Source organism: Rhinolophus sinicus, chromosome 10, assembly GCF_057876585.1.
Source record: "Rhinolophus sinicus isolate RSI-liver-muscle chromosome 10, RSI-T2T, whole genome shotgun sequence".
NCBI classification, from domain to species: Eukaryota; Metazoa; Chordata; class Mammalia; order Chiroptera; family Rhinolophidae; genus Rhinolophus; species Rhinolophus sinicus.
The window spans coordinates 17917769-17936718 of record NC_142510.1 but is presented as its reverse complement, the minus strand read 5'-3'; the positions used below and the strand labels follow the sequence as shown (position 1 = coordinate 17936718).

The 18950-nt window shown below is 56.6% G+C and overlaps 2 protein-coding genes across 3 annotated transcripts; both read left to right on the top strand.

The window, feature by feature from the left end:
• Window positions 1–280: 280 nt before the first annotated feature.
• TBC1D10B (TBC1 domain family member 10B) lies at window positions 281–10601 on the top strand. The gene is made up of 9 exons (XM_019717305.3): window positions 281–1565; window positions 4498–4597; window positions 4895–5002; window positions 5101–5207; window positions 7998–8112; window positions 8237–8302; window positions 8485–8674; window positions 8919–9073; window positions 9156–10601. Exons 1-9 carry the CDS (start codon window positions 610–612, stop codon window positions 9756–9758), a joined length of 2400 nt encoding a protein of 799 aa, XP_019572864.3. The 5' UTR covers window positions 281–609; the 3' UTR covers window positions 9759–10601.
• A 1471-nt stretch (window positions 10602–12072) lies between these two features.
• Window positions 12073–16602, top strand: CD2BP2 (CD2 cytoplasmic tail binding protein 2). 2 transcript variants are annotated; one of them, XM_019717318.3, is made up of 7 exons: window positions 12073–12352; window positions 12829–12932; window positions 13167–13302; window positions 13420–13577; window positions 13676–14108; window positions 14190–14296; window positions 14372–16602. In XM_019717318.3, the coding sequence occupies exons 2-7, from the start codon at window positions 12855–12857 to the stop codon at window positions 14480–14482; spliced, it is 1023 nt and encodes a 340-aa protein (XP_019572877.1). In that variant the 5' UTR covers window positions 12073–12352; window positions 12829–12854; the 3' UTR covers window positions 14483–16602. The 2 variants fall into 2 exon arrangements, with proteins under 2 accessions (XP_019572877.1, XP_019572875.1); XM_019717316.3 differs by having other exon boundaries at window positions 12075–12352; window positions 12824–12932.
• Window positions 16603–18950: the final 2348 nt, after the last annotated feature.

The following is an 18950-nucleotide window of genomic DNA, read 5'->3' as shown; positions in this document are numbered from 1 at the left end:
TCAGTCATTTTTATTGGCCGGGAGGTTCAGCTTCCTGCTTTTCTATTAGTTAGTTCCTTCATCCCACCTCCCCCTGCGTCACTCGCCCTCTCATTAGTCTTCTAGTTCTCCGCCTTCTCCGTTTCCTCTTTCAGCGTACCCGCCTCCTTCCCACCTCCAACCCCACCCACCCTTCCCACGATTGGCAGAAACCCAGTTCCCTCTCTCCTATTATTCGTCCAAGCCTCTGACAAGGCGGGAGCAAAAAGGAGCGCGATGACACCGCCGGCGCGCAGGCGTGAAACGCCGAAACGCTGGCCGCTTAGCCGGCACCCCGGCCTATGCGCAGGCGCGAGGTCGGCTGCTCGCCCCAAGCGGGAGGGAGGGGGCGGCGGCGAGACGGCGCTAAGGGTGAGGGGGCGCCAGCGAGACCCCGGAGCCAGGCGCCCGGGGCCCCCAGCCCCGCCTCCACGCGCCCGGCGGTCGCCCGCGCTCCGCTCCTGCCGCCGGCTCGCGCCGGGCCGCGCCCTTCACCTTCTCCCCTTCCTCGGCCGGCTGCGCGGAGCGGCCTGAGGGGCGGCGCCTTCTGCGGCCGTCCCGGCGGGGGGATGTGAGAGGCGGCCCGCGGCCATGGAGACGGGCCCGGCGCCCCTGGTGGCCCCGCCGCGCCGTCATGGCGCCCCCGCGGCCCCCTCGCCGCCGCCCCGCGGCTCCCGGGCCGGGCCCTTCCTGGTGGTGGCTCCGGGGCCTGCAGTGACCACGGCCACTTCGGCCCCGGTCACCCTGGTGGCCCCCGGGGAGGCGCGGCCTGCTTGGGTACTGGGGCCGACCCCGGCCCCGGCCCCGACCCAGACCTCGGCCCCGGCCCCGGCCCCGACGGTCACGGGCAGCACGGTAGTGATGCTGACTCTGGAGGCCTCACCTGAAGCCCCGAGGGCGCAGGTCTCCTCCGACGCAGAGCCCCTGGTGTCCGCTGCAGGGGAGACATCGATGGCTCTGGCCCCAGGGTCAGACTCTCCGAAGACGGAGGAGGCGAGCACCTCATCCACCCCTGGACCAGGGACCCCCACCGGGACCCCCACCAGGACCCCTTCCAGAACAGCTCCTGGGGCCCTGACCGCCAAACCCCCGCTTGCCCCCAAGCCGGGAACCACAGTGGCCTCAGGAGTGACCGCACGGGTTGCAGCGATGACAGCAGGACAGGTGACAAGTGGACACGGAGCTGCAGCAGCAACATCAGCATCAACAGGACAGGCTCCAGAGGACCCGTCAGGGCCTGGCACAGGCCCTCCAGGGACATGTGAGGCTTCAGTCGCCGCTGTGATGGTCACCCCTGCTCCAGAGCCTGCTGAAAACTCTCAGGACCTCGGCTCCATGTCCAGCCTGGGACCTGGCATCTCTGGGCCTCGAGGGCAGGCCCCGGACACTCTGAGTAACTTGGACTCCGTGAGCCTCAGGTCTGGGACCTGGGATTCCTTGGCGGATGATGTGAGCTCCATGGGCTCAGATTCAGAGATCAACGGGCTGGCCCTGCGCAAGACGGACAAGTATGGCTTCCTGGGGGGCACCCAGTATTCGGGCAGCCTGTGAGTACCCAGTGGACACCCAGTGGGACTGCTTCAGGGAGGCAGAGGTGGGGGGAGGGGAAAAGATGCACTGTGCCCAGATTCTGGCAGCCCAGCGTCCTCTGAGGACCTATGGGTGATGAGTGGGGGTGGGACACTTGCAAGCCCTACCATGCCTAGGGCATCCCGAAGTTTCTGGGCACTCCCCCTTTTGGGAGAGTTTCAGACCAGGTATCAGGAGTTCTGGTTTTGAGCCTAAGCTTTGCCTCTGATGTGTTGTGTGCCCTTGAGCTAGTGTCTTCCCCATTTCCGTGCCTCAGTTTCTTCTGTGAAGTGAAACATTGAATGAAATGTCTGAGGTCTCCCGTTTCCTTGATGTGCCACTCCAGCTATGGGCCACATAATCTGGAGAGTTGGCTGGGCAGGGGTCCTGGCAGAGATCTTTCGTCCTTTTGGGGGGCACGTCTGGGAGGGATGCAGGCATGTGGCTCACAGCCCTCGGTCTGATGGGGTGGTGAGGTGGGGAAGTCTGATTTACCAAGGGGAGCCCCTGAAAGCAGGGCCCCTCTTCCAAACAGAAGGGCAGTCTTGTGTTTTCACTGAGGAAAAGGGGGTGGAGGAGGCCTCTTCCCCATTTCCTCATCTCCCCAACCTGGCTTACTCTTTCCTAGTTCCCTCCAGCGGCCTGAGTCACTCCTGAGGTGGGGGTGTGATCGCCTCCGACTTCTTCCTTTTCTCTCTTTGGCTCCTGCCTGTGATTCCTGTACCCCTGTAACCGACTGGTCAGTTCAGCGTCATCTGAGCACCCAGGTGGCAGGCCCTATGCTGGATATTTAGGATAAAATAGTTGTTTCAAGATACTCATCCTCTATAGGGAGGAAAAACAGTTTCAATCAGTGTGTGTTGGGTGTCGCCTAGAGATCATCGCAGGATTTCGTGAGTACCTCGGGAAGGGATCTTTTGGCCAGTCTGGGAATCTATTAGGTTGGTGCAAAAGTTGTTGTGGTTTTTGCAATTTTTTTTTAACTTGAAACTGCAATTACTTTTGCACCAACCTAATAACTGAAGCAGATCTGAGTTGTGAAGAATGAGTAGAATCTAGTCATGGCTGGGGTTAGGGAGACCTGCCTGGCGTTGGGGTACGTCCTGTGAGAGAGCATTCTTGGCAGGGTTTATAATGCAACGAAAAATCAGAAAATCTTTGAGCACTGACATTCATGGTCTTATGAGAAGGCAACTGAAGCTTGACACACGTGCTTCCCCATGCATGAGGGATGTGTTGTATCCAATTTACAGATGAAAAATAGGATTAGAGTAGTTGAATGACTTGCCGCACCCAAATAATCTGGATGTGTGCCAATGGTTCTCTTCCCAATACTCTGCTGCCCTAAGGAACTTGGATGGGATTGGACTTTAGTGAGCCCCACTGTGTGTCAGGTATCGTGCTGGGTGCTATTTCTCTGCAGTTTTGTCCCACTTGCCAAGACACCCCAACTTCCAAAATCCGTCTCCCATGCTGGAGGAGTCCACTGAGCGAGGCCTGCTGGGCCACATGTGACTTAAAAACTTTTAGCAGCTCCCCACTGGCCACAGGATAAAGTCCAAGGGCTTTGGCCTGCACTCAGGCTCCTTATCTGGCTCTGCAGCTTCTCTGGCTTTCTGTCCTTGTGTTTAGTGCTGTGGCCTTGTTGAACTGAGTCCCCCTTCTTTTCCTGCTCGGTTCCACTCAGTCTCTCAGGGCTTACCTCAGATGTCCCCTCCTTCAGGAAGTCTTCCCTGATAATCCACCGGCGCTGCTCCAGTGATGTGCCTCTTCTGTGCATTTTATCATTGCATTTCCCATACCATGTATTCATTACCTCCCCAGCTAACTTGTGACATTCTCAAGGGTAGGAAAGATATTTTACTCTTCCTGGCCTTTGGTAGAGTTTGGAACTGACTTATGATCGAGACTGAGAGTCGCTGTCTCTGTTAAAGGAACTTCTAGGACAAAAGAAACTAATATTTAATGAGCCCTTCCATTTACTAGTCCTTGATGTACAGCTTCTCAATATTCTTCTCACACCTTTGTGGCATAGGTGGTGACACCCCTTTTTACAGATGAGGAAGAGATTCAGGTTATCACTTACCAAGACATCCCAACTTCTAAGGGACATCACTGGGATTTGAGGTCAGAGCTGTCCGGAAACCCAAGCTCGCTCTTCCATTCCCTTCACCTGGTCCTGCTCCGACGAGTAACTGTTTCAAGATTGATGGGACATCTTGAATGTCAAGTTCTTACGGAACAGCGGGCAAAGTGCGAGGAAAGCTTCTTGGGAATCTGGGGTGATTTCAGGGAGGAGGAGGTAGAAGGAATTGCAGATGGCCCCAGGGGTCTCAAGAGTCTGATAGCAGGAGACTCAGACAGAAAAGTGGATTCTGTATTTCATTTTATGGATAATAATTGCTATTACCTACTGTACGCCTGCTATGTGTTATCCTATATAACCTCTCAGTAGATGCTGTTTTTCTGTCTGTCTTACAAATGAGGACATTGAGGCTTAGAGGAATTAAGTAACTTGCCCAAGGTCACACAGTGAATAAGTGATACAGACAGAACGTGGATCCAGGTCTGATGCAAAGTGTGGTTTTAAATATTCTGTACTCTCTCCCTAAACTTACATATGTCAGAAGTGGGATTTAAACATACTTCTGTATGGAGATCCAACGTGAGAACACACTCTCTACACAGATTCCTTCCAAAGTCCTTTCGGGGCGGTGAACTAGGACCATTGAGGGGGCAGGTGGCCCCAAGACATCCTGATGTTTGGCAGCTCACAAAATGCTTTTATGGCCAGTCTCTCCTTTGAGCCTGGGAAGGTGGCTTGCCTCAGTTCCCCCCAATCCAGGTTTTATACTACTGCTACTGACCCCTTCCATGTTCTCCCCTCACCCCTGACCCCCAATCCTGCAGAGAGAGTTCCATTCCCGTGGATGTGGCTCGGCAGCGGGAGCTCAAATGGCTGGAGATGTTCAGTAACTGGGATAAGTGGCTTTCTCGGCGTTTCCAGAAGGTTTGAGAAGGCTGAGTGGTGGGCAGGGCAGTGGGCGGGGTAGGGACACGGTGGGCCCCTGTGCTTTGGGGAAGCCCAGGGTCATGATGGTATCTGCTCTCTAGACCACTTGGGAGCAGGTGTTATTGGGGCCTGGGGAGAGGAGTAGCTTTAAAGATAGAAGGCCAGGCCAGGTCCAGTGAGGTCAAGCCTATGGGATGTGGCAGGGGTGTCCCAGGGAGGCTGAGGACTGCTGGGCAAAGCTTGGAGGAGAGGCCAGCCCCTAAAGCCGTCCCGCCGCCCGCCTCTCTGCCGTAGGTGAAGCTGCGCTGCCGGAAGGGGATCCCCTCGTCCCTCAGAGCCAAGGCTTGGCAGTACCTGTCCAACAGCAGGGAACTCCTGGAGCAGAACCCGGGCAAGTTTGAGGTGCGTCCAGGGTGTGGGGACAGGTGACACTGTCTGTGCGAAGGGTATCATCAGTCCCCCCACCAGATGCTGAGGTGATTGCTTCTGTCCCCCTGCAGGAGCTGGAACGGGCTCCTGGGGACCCCAAGTGGCTGGATGTGATTGAGAAGGACCTGCACCGCCAGTTCCCTTTCCACGAGATGTTCGCCGCTCGAGGGGGACATGGGTAAGCTCGCCTGGTGTGTGGGTCAGTCAGCGAGCACTTGGGGACGGCTCCCGGTGGATCCAGGGCTGGGTTCAAAGCAGTTATGCTCTCCAGGACTTCTGGAAGGCCGGTCCATAACGGGTTGAGTGTCAGGCCATATTGAAGAAAGTGGCCATGGAGGGATTCTGACTTGGGGGTGGGGTGGGGAGACGCATCAGGGGCTCATTGAAGAGGCTGCATTTGAGCTGGTTTTGAAGGCTAGACAGGAGCAGAGCAGCGGGCGGCGTTTCCTGCCTGGGGGGAGGGTACGTCAGCTGTGCCTGGGCAGTGGGGTGGGGTAGAGCTGAGGCTGGACGAGCAGTGGGGGCCAGATCACCGAGGGCCCTTCAGTGCTGTGCCAGGCTCTTGGGTTTTGTTCTGTGTGCCAGGCTTCTTCACGATGCACATATACTGCTTCCTAGTCACGTGCAGGATGGGATGGCCGCAGGTGCTTCCCAGATGGACGTTTTTGGTCAATGGCTTCATCCTTTTCAGCAAAGATTTATAGAGAACAGTGTCTGCTAAGCACTGTTCTGGTCACAGATGACAGCCGTGAACAAGAGACAAAAAGTCCTGCCCTCGTGGGGCTGATTCTGTTTTATTGGGGACAGACACCAAGACAAAGAAGGAAAGGATATTGTATGTAAAGAGAAGGGTAAGGCCAGAAAGGGGGCAGGCGGGTGTGAATGGAGATGGGGGTCACAAGTGACCGGATGTGATCTACGTTTTAAAGGGACCATTCTGGCTTCTGTGCTGAGAATAGCCTATAAGGAGACAAAGGCAGAAGCCAAGACACCAGTTAGGAGACAATTTCCATAATCCAGGAGAGAGATGGTGATAGATAGACCAGGATGGTAGCAGTGAAACTATGGGGAGAAGTGGCTGGACTCTGGATCTATTTTGAAAGTAGAGTCAAAAGGAATTGCCAGTGGATTAGATGTGGAGAGAGAGGAGAGAGACAGAGGGAGAGAGGAGTATGGATGACTCTTAAAGATTTTGGCCTTAAGAAACTAAGGACTGGATTTGCTATCCACTGATACGGATGGGGAGAACGGGGGCGACGAGAAGGTCTTGGGGGATCTGTTAGGAGCTCAGTTCTGGAATATATAGTTTTAAATGTTTAGCGGACATTCAGGTGGGTTGGATTTCAGGGAGAGGTTTAAACTGGAAATAAATTGTCAGTTGAAGAGCCGTCAGCCTCTAGATGGGCTGTCTCTCCGCCTCGGACTGGATGCGGCGGGCTCACGGCAGCAGGTGTAGGTAGGAAGGGAGGTTCCGCGACGGAGCCCTGCAGCTCCAGTGCTTCAAGAATGAGAAAGAGAAAACCAGATAGGGGCCTGAAGGAGACACTGGAGAGATAGAAGGAGACCCGGGAGGTGTGATTCCTGGGAGTGAAGAGGGGTTGCAGGAGCAGCCGTGTGAAATGCTGCTGCTGGGCCAAGTCGAGGCCGGCTGCAAGTTGCCCTCTGACTTAGCACCATGGAGGTCATTGGTGACCTTGATAATAGCAGTTCTCTGGGGAGCAGTGGGTTCGTCTGACGAGAATGGGAGGAAAGAAGTTGAAGACAGAGTGTTCTCAGGAGGAGTTTTGCTCAATAGGAAAGCAGGTGTGGTATTTGGAGCGGAAAGTGGGGTCAGATTTGTTTTAAGCTTATAGCAGATGTCAGTATGCCAACGGGAATGACCTAGTAGGGAGAAAAAAATCGATGCTGCAGGAGCAATGGGAAGGCTGCTGGAGTGATGGCCTATGTGGGCAAGAGGGGATGGGCCCCGTGCCCAGGTGGACATGCTGAGCTTGGGCAGGGTCACAGTTCACCCAGAGCAGTGCGGGAGGCAGGGTATAGAAGCAGGCGGGATTAGGTCAGATAACTGCGTAGCAAGCCTGTCACTGCATGGATGCTACTGCAAAGTGGTGGAGGAAAGATAGTAAATAATAGTAGGCAAAGTATAAGTGAAGAGCATACTTCAGTGGCCAAATTTGGGGAAACACGACTGTACACAGTGGTTAGGCGTAGGTGTGTGTCGGGGTGCAGGGAGAGAACCTGGGAGACCACGACTCGTTTCTGGGTGAGGAGAAGGTCCGAGCTGGGAAGCAGCTGCGGAGGGGAAGAGAAGGAGCACATGAATGGAGCTCCGGCTGGAGTGTCGCAGGGACTTGGTGACGAGCCGTGTGGAGTCAAGGCAGGCTCTGTTTTCTGCTGTGGGGCTGAGTGGGTGGGATTCCCAGCACAGCGATGGGGCGCCTTCGAGGAAGAGGAACGGGTAGGGCAGAGATTTAGTTTATTCTTTTAGATGCAGAGACTAGAGAAAGGTCTGAGGCCCAGCTGGCTTCCTGAGCCTTCACCAAGAGCCAGGGCCCACTGGACACACTGGGGGAGCTGATGAAATCCTGTGAGACGAGAAGGCAGGCCCTGCCCTGGGCTGATAAAAGCGTTCAGTGCTAGAGGACTGAAGCTGCAGATACTGAACGTTTCCTGAAGAAGATGACCTTGAAGGCTTTTGGGTTGCTGGCAGATGAAGGAGGGAGAGCCAGCAGACTGCTGGATGGCAGGGAGCCGAGAGTTTTGATTGTGGTCGTCTTTGGCTTGAGCCTGACAGGCAGGTCGAGGGAGGGGCGGGGCGGGGATGCAGGTAGGTGGTGGTGAAGCGCTGAGGTTCGTCTGGAACTGGGCCTCCGAGGGGTCTGCGTGCAGTTGCGTGGGGGCAGGTTTAGTTTGGGGTGCAGCGCTCCCAACTCTTGTGGTTGCCTCATGGTCTCCCCCATACTCACAGGCAACAGGACCTGTACCGAATCCTGAAGGCTTACACCATCTACCGGCCCGACGAGGGCTACTGCCAGGCCCAGGCCCCGGTGGCCGCCGTGCTGCTCATGCACATGCCTGCTGAGGTCAGCACCCTGGGGCCCGGACTGGGGGTTGCGGGGGCGGCTGGGGAGACCCCTGGTGCTGGTGGGGGGCATCCTCTGCCCGATTCTCAGGCCCCATCATCCCTCCCACTCTCGCCCTTCTCAGCAAGCCTTTTGGTGCCTGGTGCAGATCTGCGACAAGTACCTCCCCGGTTACTACAGTGCAGGCCTGGTGAGTGTGTGGTGGCTTGGCGCCGGGGCTGTGACTGTCCCCAAGCACAGGGAGGCCCTTGTCCCCCCCTGCCCCTGTCCCTCTGCGTAGGGCTCTCCCACTGAGGTGAGGATCCCCTGTTCGATCGGTCGGACCCCACAGAGGCCACAGCGGGCCTCTCCTCACGGCTCGTCCACCTCTAGGAGGCCATCCAGCTGGATGGCGAGATCTTCTTTGCGCTGCTACGCCGGGCGTCCCCGCTGGCTCACCGGCACCTGCGGCGACAGCGCATCGACCCCGTGCTCTACATGACGGAGTGGTTCATGTGCATCTTCGCCCGCACGCTGCCCTGGGCCTCTGTGCTGCGCGTCTGGGACATGTTCTTCTGCGAAGGTGCGAGCCTGTCAGGCCGGGGGAGCCAGGCTCCTACTGACCCAAGGTGCTTGGTGGGCCTGGTCTCGGCTCTGCGGCCAACCCAGAGCCTGTTCTCCCTCCCAGGAACCTGAAGCCCCTGGTGGCTCATTTCCCTGCTGGGCCTCAGTTCCCTCACCCGTAAGGTTGGCGGGGTGGGGCGGAGTCCCTCCTAACCGAAGGCTAGGACCCAGGCCCCATCTCCCCGCTGTCTCCTCGGCCACAGGCGTCAAGATCATCTTCCGGGTGGCCCTGGTGCTGCTACGGCACACGCTGGGCTCCCTGGAGAAGCTGCGCGCCTGCCAGGGCATGTACGAGACCATGGAGCAGCTGCGCAGCCTGCCCCCGCAGTGCATGCAGGAGGACTTCCTGGTGCATGAGGTAAGCCCTGGCCGGGACTCAGCCTCGCCCGCTGCAGGCCAGCCCCACCGTCACTGCATCTGGCACCCATTTCTCCATCCAGGTAACGAACCTGCCAGTGACAGAAGCACTGATTGAGAGAGAGAACACCGCCCAGCTCAAGAAGTGGCTGGAAACCCGGGGGCAGCTGCAGTACCGGCCCTCCCGGCGACTGCATGGTTCCCGGGCCATCCATGAGGAGCGCCGGCGACAGCAACCCCCCCTGGGCCCCTCCTCCAGCCTCCTCAGCCTCCCTGGCCTCAAGAGCCGAGGCTCCCGGGCAGCTGGGGGGGCCCCCTCTCCGCCCCCTCCTGCCCGCAGGGCCAGTGTTGGGCCTGCCCCGGGGCCTGTGATCACCGCTGAGGGACTGCATCCATCTCTTCCTTCTCCGACTGGCAACAGCACGCCACTGGGTCCCAGCAAGGAGACCCGGAGGCAGGAGAAGGAGCGGCAGAAACAGGAGAAGGAGCGTGAGAAGGAGCGGCAGAAACAGGAGAAGGAGCGGGAAAAGCAGGAGAAGGAGCGGCAGAAACAGGAGAAGGAGAAGCAGAAGAAGGGCCACGGCAGGAAGCTTTCCCTGCGCCGAAAGGCAGATGGGCCCCCAGACCCACAGGATGGTGGCGACCGGGCCTCATCCTCTGAGGCCCGCCAGGACACTTATTTCTGACCTCTGCCCCGGGGCTGGACTGCATGGCCCCCCTTTTTCCCTCAGCCAAGAGCAGGCCCCTGGGCAGACTGTCCTTTTCTGGGGAAGGTGGCTTGGTTCCTCGTCCCCTTGCCAGCTGCTGATCCTACAGCCAGGGCAGTGAGAGCATGGGGCATGGGACAGTTCCATTCCCTGGGGCAGCCGTGACACACATCTAGGGCCCCGCACCTCCAGTTAGGCCCAGCCGGGGTCTTTGTCACTCCTGCCCCGGTTCCCTGTGGGGTCCCTTCCCAGGTACTGTCCTGATTGGCCTTCTGTCACCACAAGGGTGACTCCTGGCAATGGGAGCCAGCAGTTTTCAGATTCTTACACTCCACTTGCTCCCCTCATTCATGAAGTGGAGCTGAGTTCCTCCCCCTTCTTCAGTCCTGCTTGTCTCCACTTCCTGGCCGGGGCCCAAGGCCCTCCTTGTTCACTTAGACATCTCAGAGTGGTAATGATGAACAGAGGACCTGGTCGGCCCAGGGTGGGGTGTCTGCTCTGTCTTCTGTCCTTCGGTTCTTCCGCAGTTCTTGTACTCCCGATTTATTTAATGGGACATGCACTGGAATAGGAAATGTCCCCCACTCCTTGCTCTTCTTCCTGTTCTTCCTCCTTCCTCTATTCTCAGGCTTCCCCTGCTTTGTCTCACCAGGGCCCACACCTTTCACCTTGTTCCCTTCCAACCTTCCAGCTCCTCTCTGGGAAAGGGGTCTGCCCTTAAGCTCCCGGAGGTGGAACCCAATGTTTACATTCTCTTCTGTCTCTGCCCCCACCCGACGCAGCGCTTTGAGAAACCAGAAAAGATCCTGCTGTTATACCTGGGCCTGTCTCCTGCCTTGTTATTTGACGAAGGTGTTAGAGTAAGAACTAGGGCTACAGGAAGCGGCTTGTGAGCCAGAATCAATTGAAGCAGTTAGCTGGTCGTGGCAGCTGGTACCTCATGGCCTTTGGTCCACTTCACTCATCAACAGTTGTTGAACTCCTGCTCCACCTTTTCTGGGATTTGCTGCCTCCATTGTCAGTGGCCTGAAGCCCTCTACGTGTCACTTGTAGCACCCAGATGTCCTTCCCAAACTGGTCATGCAACTCCTGGGAGCTGAGGGGGGACAGAGCGGGGCTAGAAAGCCACAGCCCTTGGGGTGAGCTGGGCACGCTTGGCCCACTGCCTGGCACAGCTCCCCGTACTTGGCCGCCAGAGAGCAGCCAGCTGCCTCCAGCCAGCGTCCACAGCCAGGCTCTCAGCTCCTGGTTTTCTGCTGCCAACTTGTAGGCCTGCCCGCCTTCTGCACCGTCTGCCCCAGGGGTCAGGACGGTAAAGGCCTAGGGGTCTGTGGCTCCACCTGGCAGTTCAATGGAATGAGGCCCAGGGGTGTGCTTTGTGCTCCTGGTACAAGTTTCCCCAGAGGATGTACCAGTGGTACCGGGAGCTGGTATTTCATACCCCCTTTAGGGAGATGCCCTCGTGGTCTGGAGCGTGTGTCCTGGACCCACGGAAGAAACTGCAGTTTCATGGTAGTCCAATCTGGGAGGAAACACTGGGGGCAGGAGACTGGAGGGATGGTTCATCGTTTCCTGGGGACCGATAGTTCCAGTAGGCTCTTCCTGGGCACAGCCGTAGCCTAGTGGGATTCAGACTCCGAGTGTCCTTAAGAGCTCGAGGACTTGTCCCCACAGCACATCCCCACCACAGTTCTGCCTGTTGGGCCAGATTACAGGACCTAGGCAGGGGCTAAGGGAGTGGTTTGAGAGAGGCTCTACTGCATTTTTCCAGGCCCATTGACATCAGGGCACGAGGGGCTCCTGGCCCGTGTACTGGGCACAGGTGCCACTGCCACCTCTTTGATTATGGCTCTTCCCACCTCAGAAACCAGGAACTCGCGGAGGGAACAGTGGTGGTGGTGGGGGGGTGATGGTAAATGGTTCCCCTTGGGTCCTAAAAGGAGTTGTGTTCGGAAAGCGCCCCACGAGCCGTCAGGGGCCTCCAGGCGGGCCATCAGGAGAGCCGGGCTTCCCCTCAGGGAGAAACGCAAAGCTGCACCTTGAACTAGGAGAAAGCAGACAACTGGACGCTGAGTGGGAAGGCCAGGTTTGCACTGAGATGATGAGGGGCGCAGAACCTCCGCCAGCCCTAGGGAAGGGTGGCGCAACCCTGGAAAGAAACCAGAGCAGGAACCCACTGGCCCTGCTCGGACCTTGTCCGCCACACCCGGGGCGCCACTTTCTCCCCAGCGCCTCTACGGCTGTAAGCCATCCCTCCACTTCCGGTCACCCTCGCGTGCCATCATGGGCCATCCCTCCACTTCCGGCCACCCTCGCGTCCCATCAGGGTCTAAGCGTTCTCCAGTGCCCCCTGCTCGTCGTTCCATCCCACGCAGCTCGAGTCACTCCTGGGGGGGAGTGTGCCCTCCCCGGCTCCTCTCGGACTTCCGCCTGCTCTCGCCACAGTGAAGCCACTTCCGGCCCTCCTGGCGCCTTCCACAGTTCTCTTCCGGGTGATGGCGGCCCGGTGCCCCGGATGAAGCCCTGGCGGAAGCTTCGCTCCTTTCCTTCCCCCACCTTCCCGGGGTCCCTAGGTGAGTGCGCGCCGGTGGGACTGCTGGGGTCCCTGGTGCTCTGGCGCCTCTCATTTGTACACAGCGCCCGGCACAGTCGGGGGTCACCCCGCGGAATTGGGAGTTCGGCGCGGGGAAAGGGGGGCGGCCAGGACGCCAGGTCCCGGGTCCGCCCGAGCCTCACGAGCTCCAAGAGAACTGGCGGTGGGGGAGCGGGTGTTAGCCCGGGGAACGGCGTCGCGCCCAGGATGCCAGCGCCGGGAATGGGGGTGGTCACGTGGGGGAGCTGGTCGGGCATCCTCGGCGCTCCCACCTGTCAGGCTTTGTTCCAGCCAGTCTTTCGGATGCCAGACCAGGTTCCGGCGCCTCTTGCCTGTCAACGCCCCTTTCGGCCCCTGTTTCTGTACCAGGGGAAACGTTTGCTGCGCTGGGGCCCTCTCGCGGCGAATCTCCTCCTCGCCCGGTTCCCTTACTCGGCGTCCTTTCTCTCAGTTCAGCTTGAGGCAGGCCCCTCTGTCCAGTCATGCCGAAGAGGAAGGTGACCTTTCAAGGCGTGGGAGATGAGGATGATGAGGATGAAATCAGTGTCCCCAAGAAGAAGGTGAGGGGGCCAGACTCCTGCGTCGTAGGGAGGAGTGAGGGGGAGAGAAAAGAAACTAGGATCAGAAAAGGGAAAACGCGTGGGATGCAAAGAGGGTTAGAAAGGAAAGGACTAGCTTCGCCATCTTCTCTGAGAAATGGGTTTGGGAGATTGTCAGTTTGAGTCCAGATCCTAGAGCATTTTGAGGACTAGGCGGTAACCTGCCTCTCTCGACCTGCTGGCTCCTGCTCACAGCTGGTGGACCCTGTGGCCGGGGCAGGAGGGCCTGGGAGCCGCTTCAAAGGCAAACACTCTTTGGACAGCGATGAGGAGGACGACGAGGAGGAGGGGTCCAGCAAATACGACATCCTGGCCTCAGAGGACGTGGAAGGTGAGGTCTACGCAAACATTGAATCTGCTGCGGAAACAAACGGGCTTCTGGGATGTGGCCCAGGGCTCCTTCTGTCACTGTCGCATGCTTAGTGTGAAATGCCTGTGTTTGGTGCAGGTCAGGAGGCGGCCACACTCCCCAGTGAGGGAGGTGTGCGGATCACACCTTTCAACCTCCAGGAAGAGATGGAAGAAGGCCATTTTGATGCTGACGGCAACTACTTCTTGAACCGAGAAGCTCAGATCCGAGACAGCTGGCTGGACAACATTGACTGGGTTTGGCTCAGGGGCTGGCGTGGCCGGGCCGGAGGCGGCAGGGACTCGGGCTCTGCGGACAGTTTGTCAGAAATAATCTCCATGTTCTCGTGGTACAGGTGAAGATCAAGGAGCGGCCACCGGACCAGCATCCACCATCGGACTCCGACGAGGAGGATAACCTGGGCCAGACACCCATGAGCGCCCAGGCACTCCTGGAGGGCCTCCTGGAGCTGCTGCTGCCCAGAGAGACAGTGGCTGGGGCCCTGAGGCGCCTGGGGGCCAGAGGAGGAGGCAAAGGGGGCAGTAAGGGGCCCGGACGGCCCTCTTCCCCCCAGCGCTTGGACAGGCTCTCGGGGTTGGCTGACCAGATGGTAGCCCGGGGCAACCTTGGTGTATATCAGGAGACAAGGGAACGGCTGGCCATGCGTCTGAAGGGGTTGGGGTGCCAGACCCAAGGACCCCCTGACCCCATCTCCCCACCTTCTCTGGACATGTTTGCTGAGGAAGTGGCAGAGGAGGAGCTGGTGACCCCATCCCCTGCCCAGAAAGGTGAGCTTGAAGGGCAGAGGCGGGGTCTTGTGGGCAGGGGCATGGCACTGGAGGCCCACACAGCTTTGCCTGTGATTTTAGAAGCAGAGTCGCTCGGAGACGGTCTGGAGGATGTGATGTGGGAGTATAAGTGGGAGAACACAGGGGATGCTGAGCTGTACGGGCCCTTCACCAGCACCCAGATGCAGGTAAACCCCTTTCTGCCTCTTTTCTGCCCTCGCACCCCATCAGTCCTCCACCAGCTCTGCCTTCTCTTCCCGCAGACCTGGGTGAACGAAGGTTACTTCCCGGATGGTGTGTATTGCCGGAAGCTGGACCCCCCTGGTGGACAGTTCTACAACTCCAAGCGTATTGACTTTGACCTGTATACCTGAGCCTGCCGAGGGCCCAGTTTGGGGGCCCCTTCATTCCTGGACTCTGGAGGAGGCCCCAGCTGCCTCTGGCAGTGAGGATATCGGGGGCCTCTTTTCAGTCAGTTTTCTTTCCCAATAAAAGCCTGTAGTTGTGTATTAAGGCCTCGGCTGTGCTGATGGCCAGAAACCAGGGACCCCCACAGCCCCTTTGGACTTGCTTCAGCCCTTGACTATTTCCTCATGAAATTCTTCTGTGGAAGTTTCTGGTCCCTTGAACCATCTCACCGTTGAGCAATCCTAGGGGCAGAGCCAGGGTGTCAGGGACCTGTGGCCTCCCGACCTGGCCTCTGCTGACCACCTAAAAATCCCTCACGTACATACTATTCTCCAGTACCCACTGGGGGTTCCTGTTGCTGTTCTGAGGTCTTTGGCTTTTAGGATCTCAGTCAGCACGTCCTGGCAGCCAGGACAGGACGGAACTCCAGAAGGGGCGTTTTAGGCCTCGAAGGGCTGGGACAGCAGTTGGGTGTGAGCAGGAAGCTTAGTACTCACTAGCTCCCACTGTCTCAGGCTCCTTAAGTGAAGTGCAGGCTCAGTGGTGGCACAAGGTCACCTGATCCCGCCACCCATCGACTAGGCACAGAGTAGGGCAGCATGTCATTGGGGGGGCACACAGTGAGTCAGAGGGTTGGCCCAGACCCAGTAGGCTCCCTTCCCAGACATTTTTTGGTACTAGGTCTTTTCGGTCTGGCTTTTGAGGCCCTGAAGCTTCCATGACCTGGGCTCCCATCCTGTGCCTGGCATAGGGCTCGTCAGTGCCTTGAGGGAACTGAGATAACTAGGCGGGTCCCCTTCCAGGAATTCAGAGTCGGGGAGGGAGGCAGACAAGTGTAATTGTGTAGTCTACACCTAACCACCCCCAGCGACCCACCCACCCCCACACAAACCCCCACCACCACCACCACCAGTGCTGCCTGAGGCTGCCGCCTCTGCACCCAGACAGATTGATTCTAACACTTCCCATCTTGGAATCGCAGGAGAGCTGTGAAATTATCCTCAGATTCAGACTAGGTTGGTCTAGTTAGTAGCCTGGTGGTGGGTCTTTTAACAGCTCCCAGGTGTTTCCAGTGTGTGGTCAGGTGGAACACCACTGAGTCTGACCCATGAGAGGTTACCCCGGGGCGAGGGGCTGGTGCCTGGACCCTGCTGTGGTGGCAGGGCTAAGGGCTGAGATGTGTGAGGCCAGGGTGCTGGTGGGATCTGTCAGTTACAGGAGAGCCGAGCACCAGAGCCGTGGGACCCGAGCTAGGCCAGGAACTAGGAAAGATGTGTGGGCATACCCAATGTTTTAGTGAGGCCTCCAACTTTTGGAAAAATTGGACCTGCTCCAGTGCCAGGCCAGACCTGGTTTGCATTGACTCCAAGATGTTAAGATGATTTGTTTTGTGTCATTCAGAAGGGAAGCCCTGCCACTTGTAAGATGGCAATTAAAAGGTGCATCCTGATTTCAGAAATGTTCAGAAAAGCAGGTGTCTTAGGACCAATGAAATAACCATGTTCAGCTTTATGTTACCCCAGTGATTGACTCACGGAAGGTGCTTAGTGTTTGGCCAGTAAATGGACGTCCAAGGGGTGGTCCCTGAGTGTTCCCCAGGCACCCCAGCTCCACCTGTCCAAAACTGACCTCTTCCCCTCACAACCTGCTCCTGTGTCCACCTCCCTGATGACACTTTATATAGGCAAAGTAATGGCTCCCCAAAGATGTCCACATCCTTAACCTCAGAACTGGGAGTATGCGACCTTCATGGCCAAAGAGGCTTTGCAGCTGTGATGAATGGTTTTGAGATGGGGAGATTATTCTGGATGATTGAGGTGGCCCCAAATATAATCACAAGGACCCCTATAAAGTGAAAGGGGGGAGAGTCAGAGGTAGCTGAAAATGTTACACTGCTGCTGGGTTTGAAGATGGAAGGGCCACATGCCAAGGAATGCCGTGGCCTGTGGGAGCTGGAGAAGGCAAGAAAACTGATTTTTCTATCTCCACAAAGAAATGCAGCTCCCGCTGGCAGGACTCTAGGTCAGTCAAAACCATTCTGCACTTCCGACTGCCAGACCTTAATAAAATGTGTTGTTTTGAGCTACCAAGTTTGTAGTCATTTGTTGAGCACCAAGAGGAAACTAACACCTCCACCCAGCGAACGCCTCGCCCCTCATGAATAGTATCACCAAGTTCTCTCTGTGACCATGTCCTTTTCCTATCAACACTTAAGCGTTTTATATTTTACACTAATTTTGTAGGTTTATAGGAAACTTAACAGAAATAGCACGGAGTTCACTCAGTTTCCCCTATTTTAACATCTTCCAGTGGTGCGTTTTTTACAACGAATGAACCAATGATGTTTCAACTATTAACAATTTTTAACAGATTTGGGAGATGCACTCAAAGCGTACAATTCAGTGGTTTTTAGTATATTCACAGGGTTGTGCAATCATCATTACAGTCTAATTTTAGAACATTTCACCCTAAAAGCAACCCCACCCATCAGCAATCCCTCTCCATCACTCCCCACTGCCCCCTCACCCTCCAATCTCTAGCAATTACTAATCTACTTCCTGTCTCTAGATTTGTCTATTTTGGACATTCCCTACAAATACAATCATACTCCAGGTGGTCTTTTGTGTCTTATGTGTCTGCTTCCACTTGGCATGTTTTTGAGATTCTTCCATATAACACATAACAGTACTTTATTCTTTTTTATTGTTGAATAATATTCCATTATACAATATGTTACTATTAACTAAACCTCATACTTTACTTGGATTTCACAAATTTTTCTCTAATGTTCTTTTTCTGTTTCAGAATCCCCTGTGAAACCGTATTACATTTAGTTGTCATGCCTCTAGTTTCCCCTGGTCTGACAGATTCTCAGACTTGTTTGCTGACCTTGACAGTTCTGAGGACCTTGACAGCTGGTTAGGTCCTTTGTAATACATTTCTAAAATTTGGGCTTCTCTGGTGTTTTTCTCACGATTAGGTTTGGTTACGGGTTTTGGAGAGGAAGACCATGGAGGTGAAGTTCCTCGCCTTTTACTGGAAACCTGTGGGCTCCACGTTGCCCTCAAGATGACATTCACAAGCTGGAAGCTGATGCAGATCTTCCAGGGCCCGGCTGAGCCAGCCCCTTGCGTTGCACATCTACCCTTGTTTCCCGTCTCCCTGCTCTCCCCCCACTCCAGGCTCCAGCCTGCTCCCAGGAAGGGCAGGTAATTTCATTTCTTCAGTCTGGGCCAGTGATGCCTTCCTCTCTCTCCTGAGTCTCTGGGAAAGACCAGCTAATATTCCTGTTGTGTCTTAGCTCTAGACCTCCTTTTCCTAACGGCATCTAACTCCTGCTCTCCACTTCCCAGGCTGCTTGGTTCTTCCATGGCGCCCAGCAGCACAAATGTCTGACACGACACCCAGTGCAGTTTCTCCTGGCCTGTCTCCACCACTTAGCCTGAGATGGGCTCAGTGGTGCTGAATGAACCGGGAATGAGCGAGTTCCTCCCTGGTCCTGTGTGTCGGGGGGACGGCCTCCTCCTGAGTCAGGCCGGAGAGTGGAGACCTGTGGGACCGTTTGTCTTTGCTGCCCCAAAGGGATGAGGTGTGACCTGGGTGAGCAATGGATAGATGTCTAGACCCAAGAGTTTCTCGGCAGGGTGGAGGAGTCATTAGGATCATTCTAACTCCTGGGGGTGTCACTTAGCCATGGGCAAGGTCATGGGGGTTCAAGGTCAAAGCTGCAGATATCACTGCATCCAGGACACCAGAACCTGTGAAATACAGCCTCTTGCCTCTGCCAGGCCATTTTCCAGGGACGTAGCAGGAGTGAGGGAAAGTGAGTCTGGGCACCCCTGGTTGCGGGCTGGGGTGTCACTGCCCTAGGCATCGTGTGGGACCTGGGGAAGCCCCCAAAGGGACTGAGCTGGATGAAAGGCCAGGCTCTACAAAGCCTGAGGAGTTTAGGGGAGTCTTAATGCCTCTGATACATATCCCACCCCTTCTAGACCCACCAACTGGCTGATGCCTCGTTACACAGTCAGTGGCTCCCAGGCAGTGGTCGGGACGCCTGACCCTGAGCCGCTGGCCTTCTCTTCTCCCAGCCGGAACACAGCTGGAGCTGCCCAGCTCTTCCTGAGGGTGAGACCCAGCCGAGAGGCTTCCTCCAGGAAGCCTTTCCTGACCCCAGATTGGAGTCGGAGCCCCTGTGATCTGGTCCCATAGGTCCTTGTGCTGTCCCTTTGTAACCCTTATCCTTGTGGCTTCAGTAGGTCCCACGAGAACTGCAACCATGGGGAGCCTGTCTCCCCAGCATGGAGTGCCACGCCTGGCACATAGTAGATGTTCAATAAATACTTGTTGGAAAGGGTTTAGAAAGGTGGTTTGACACGGAGGCCAGGCCTGCTTAGATCCCCTCAGTCTCAGCACAGAGATACTGGCCCAAGGGAG

Bases quoted from the DNA above. Each gene is read 5' to 3' on its own strand.
- CD2BP2 (XM_019717318.3), top strand. From the start codon at position 12,855: ATGCCGAAGAGGAAGGTGACCTTTCAAGGCGTGGGAGATGAGGATGAT. The intron at 13,303-13,419 runs GTGAGGTCTACG...TGTTTGGTGCAG, and splicing joins GGCCTCAGAGGACGTGGAAG to GTCAGGAGGCGGCCACACTC. The intron at 13,578-13,675 runs GTTTGGCTCAGG...CTCGTGGTACAG, and splicing joins GGCTGGACAACATTGACTGG to GTGAAGATCAAGGAGCGGCC.
- TBC1D10B (XM_019717305.3), top strand. From the start codon at position 610: ATGGAGACGGGCCCGGCGCCCCTGGTGGCCCCGCCGCGCCGTCATGGC. The intron at 4,598-4,894 runs GTTTGAGAAGGC...TCTCTGCCGTAG, and splicing joins TTTCTCGGCGTTTCCAGAAG to GTGAAGCTGCGCTGCCGGAA. The intron at 5,208-7,997 runs GTAAGCTCGCCT...CCATACTCACAG, and splicing joins GCCGCTCGAGGGGGACATGG to GCAACAGGACCTGTACCGAA.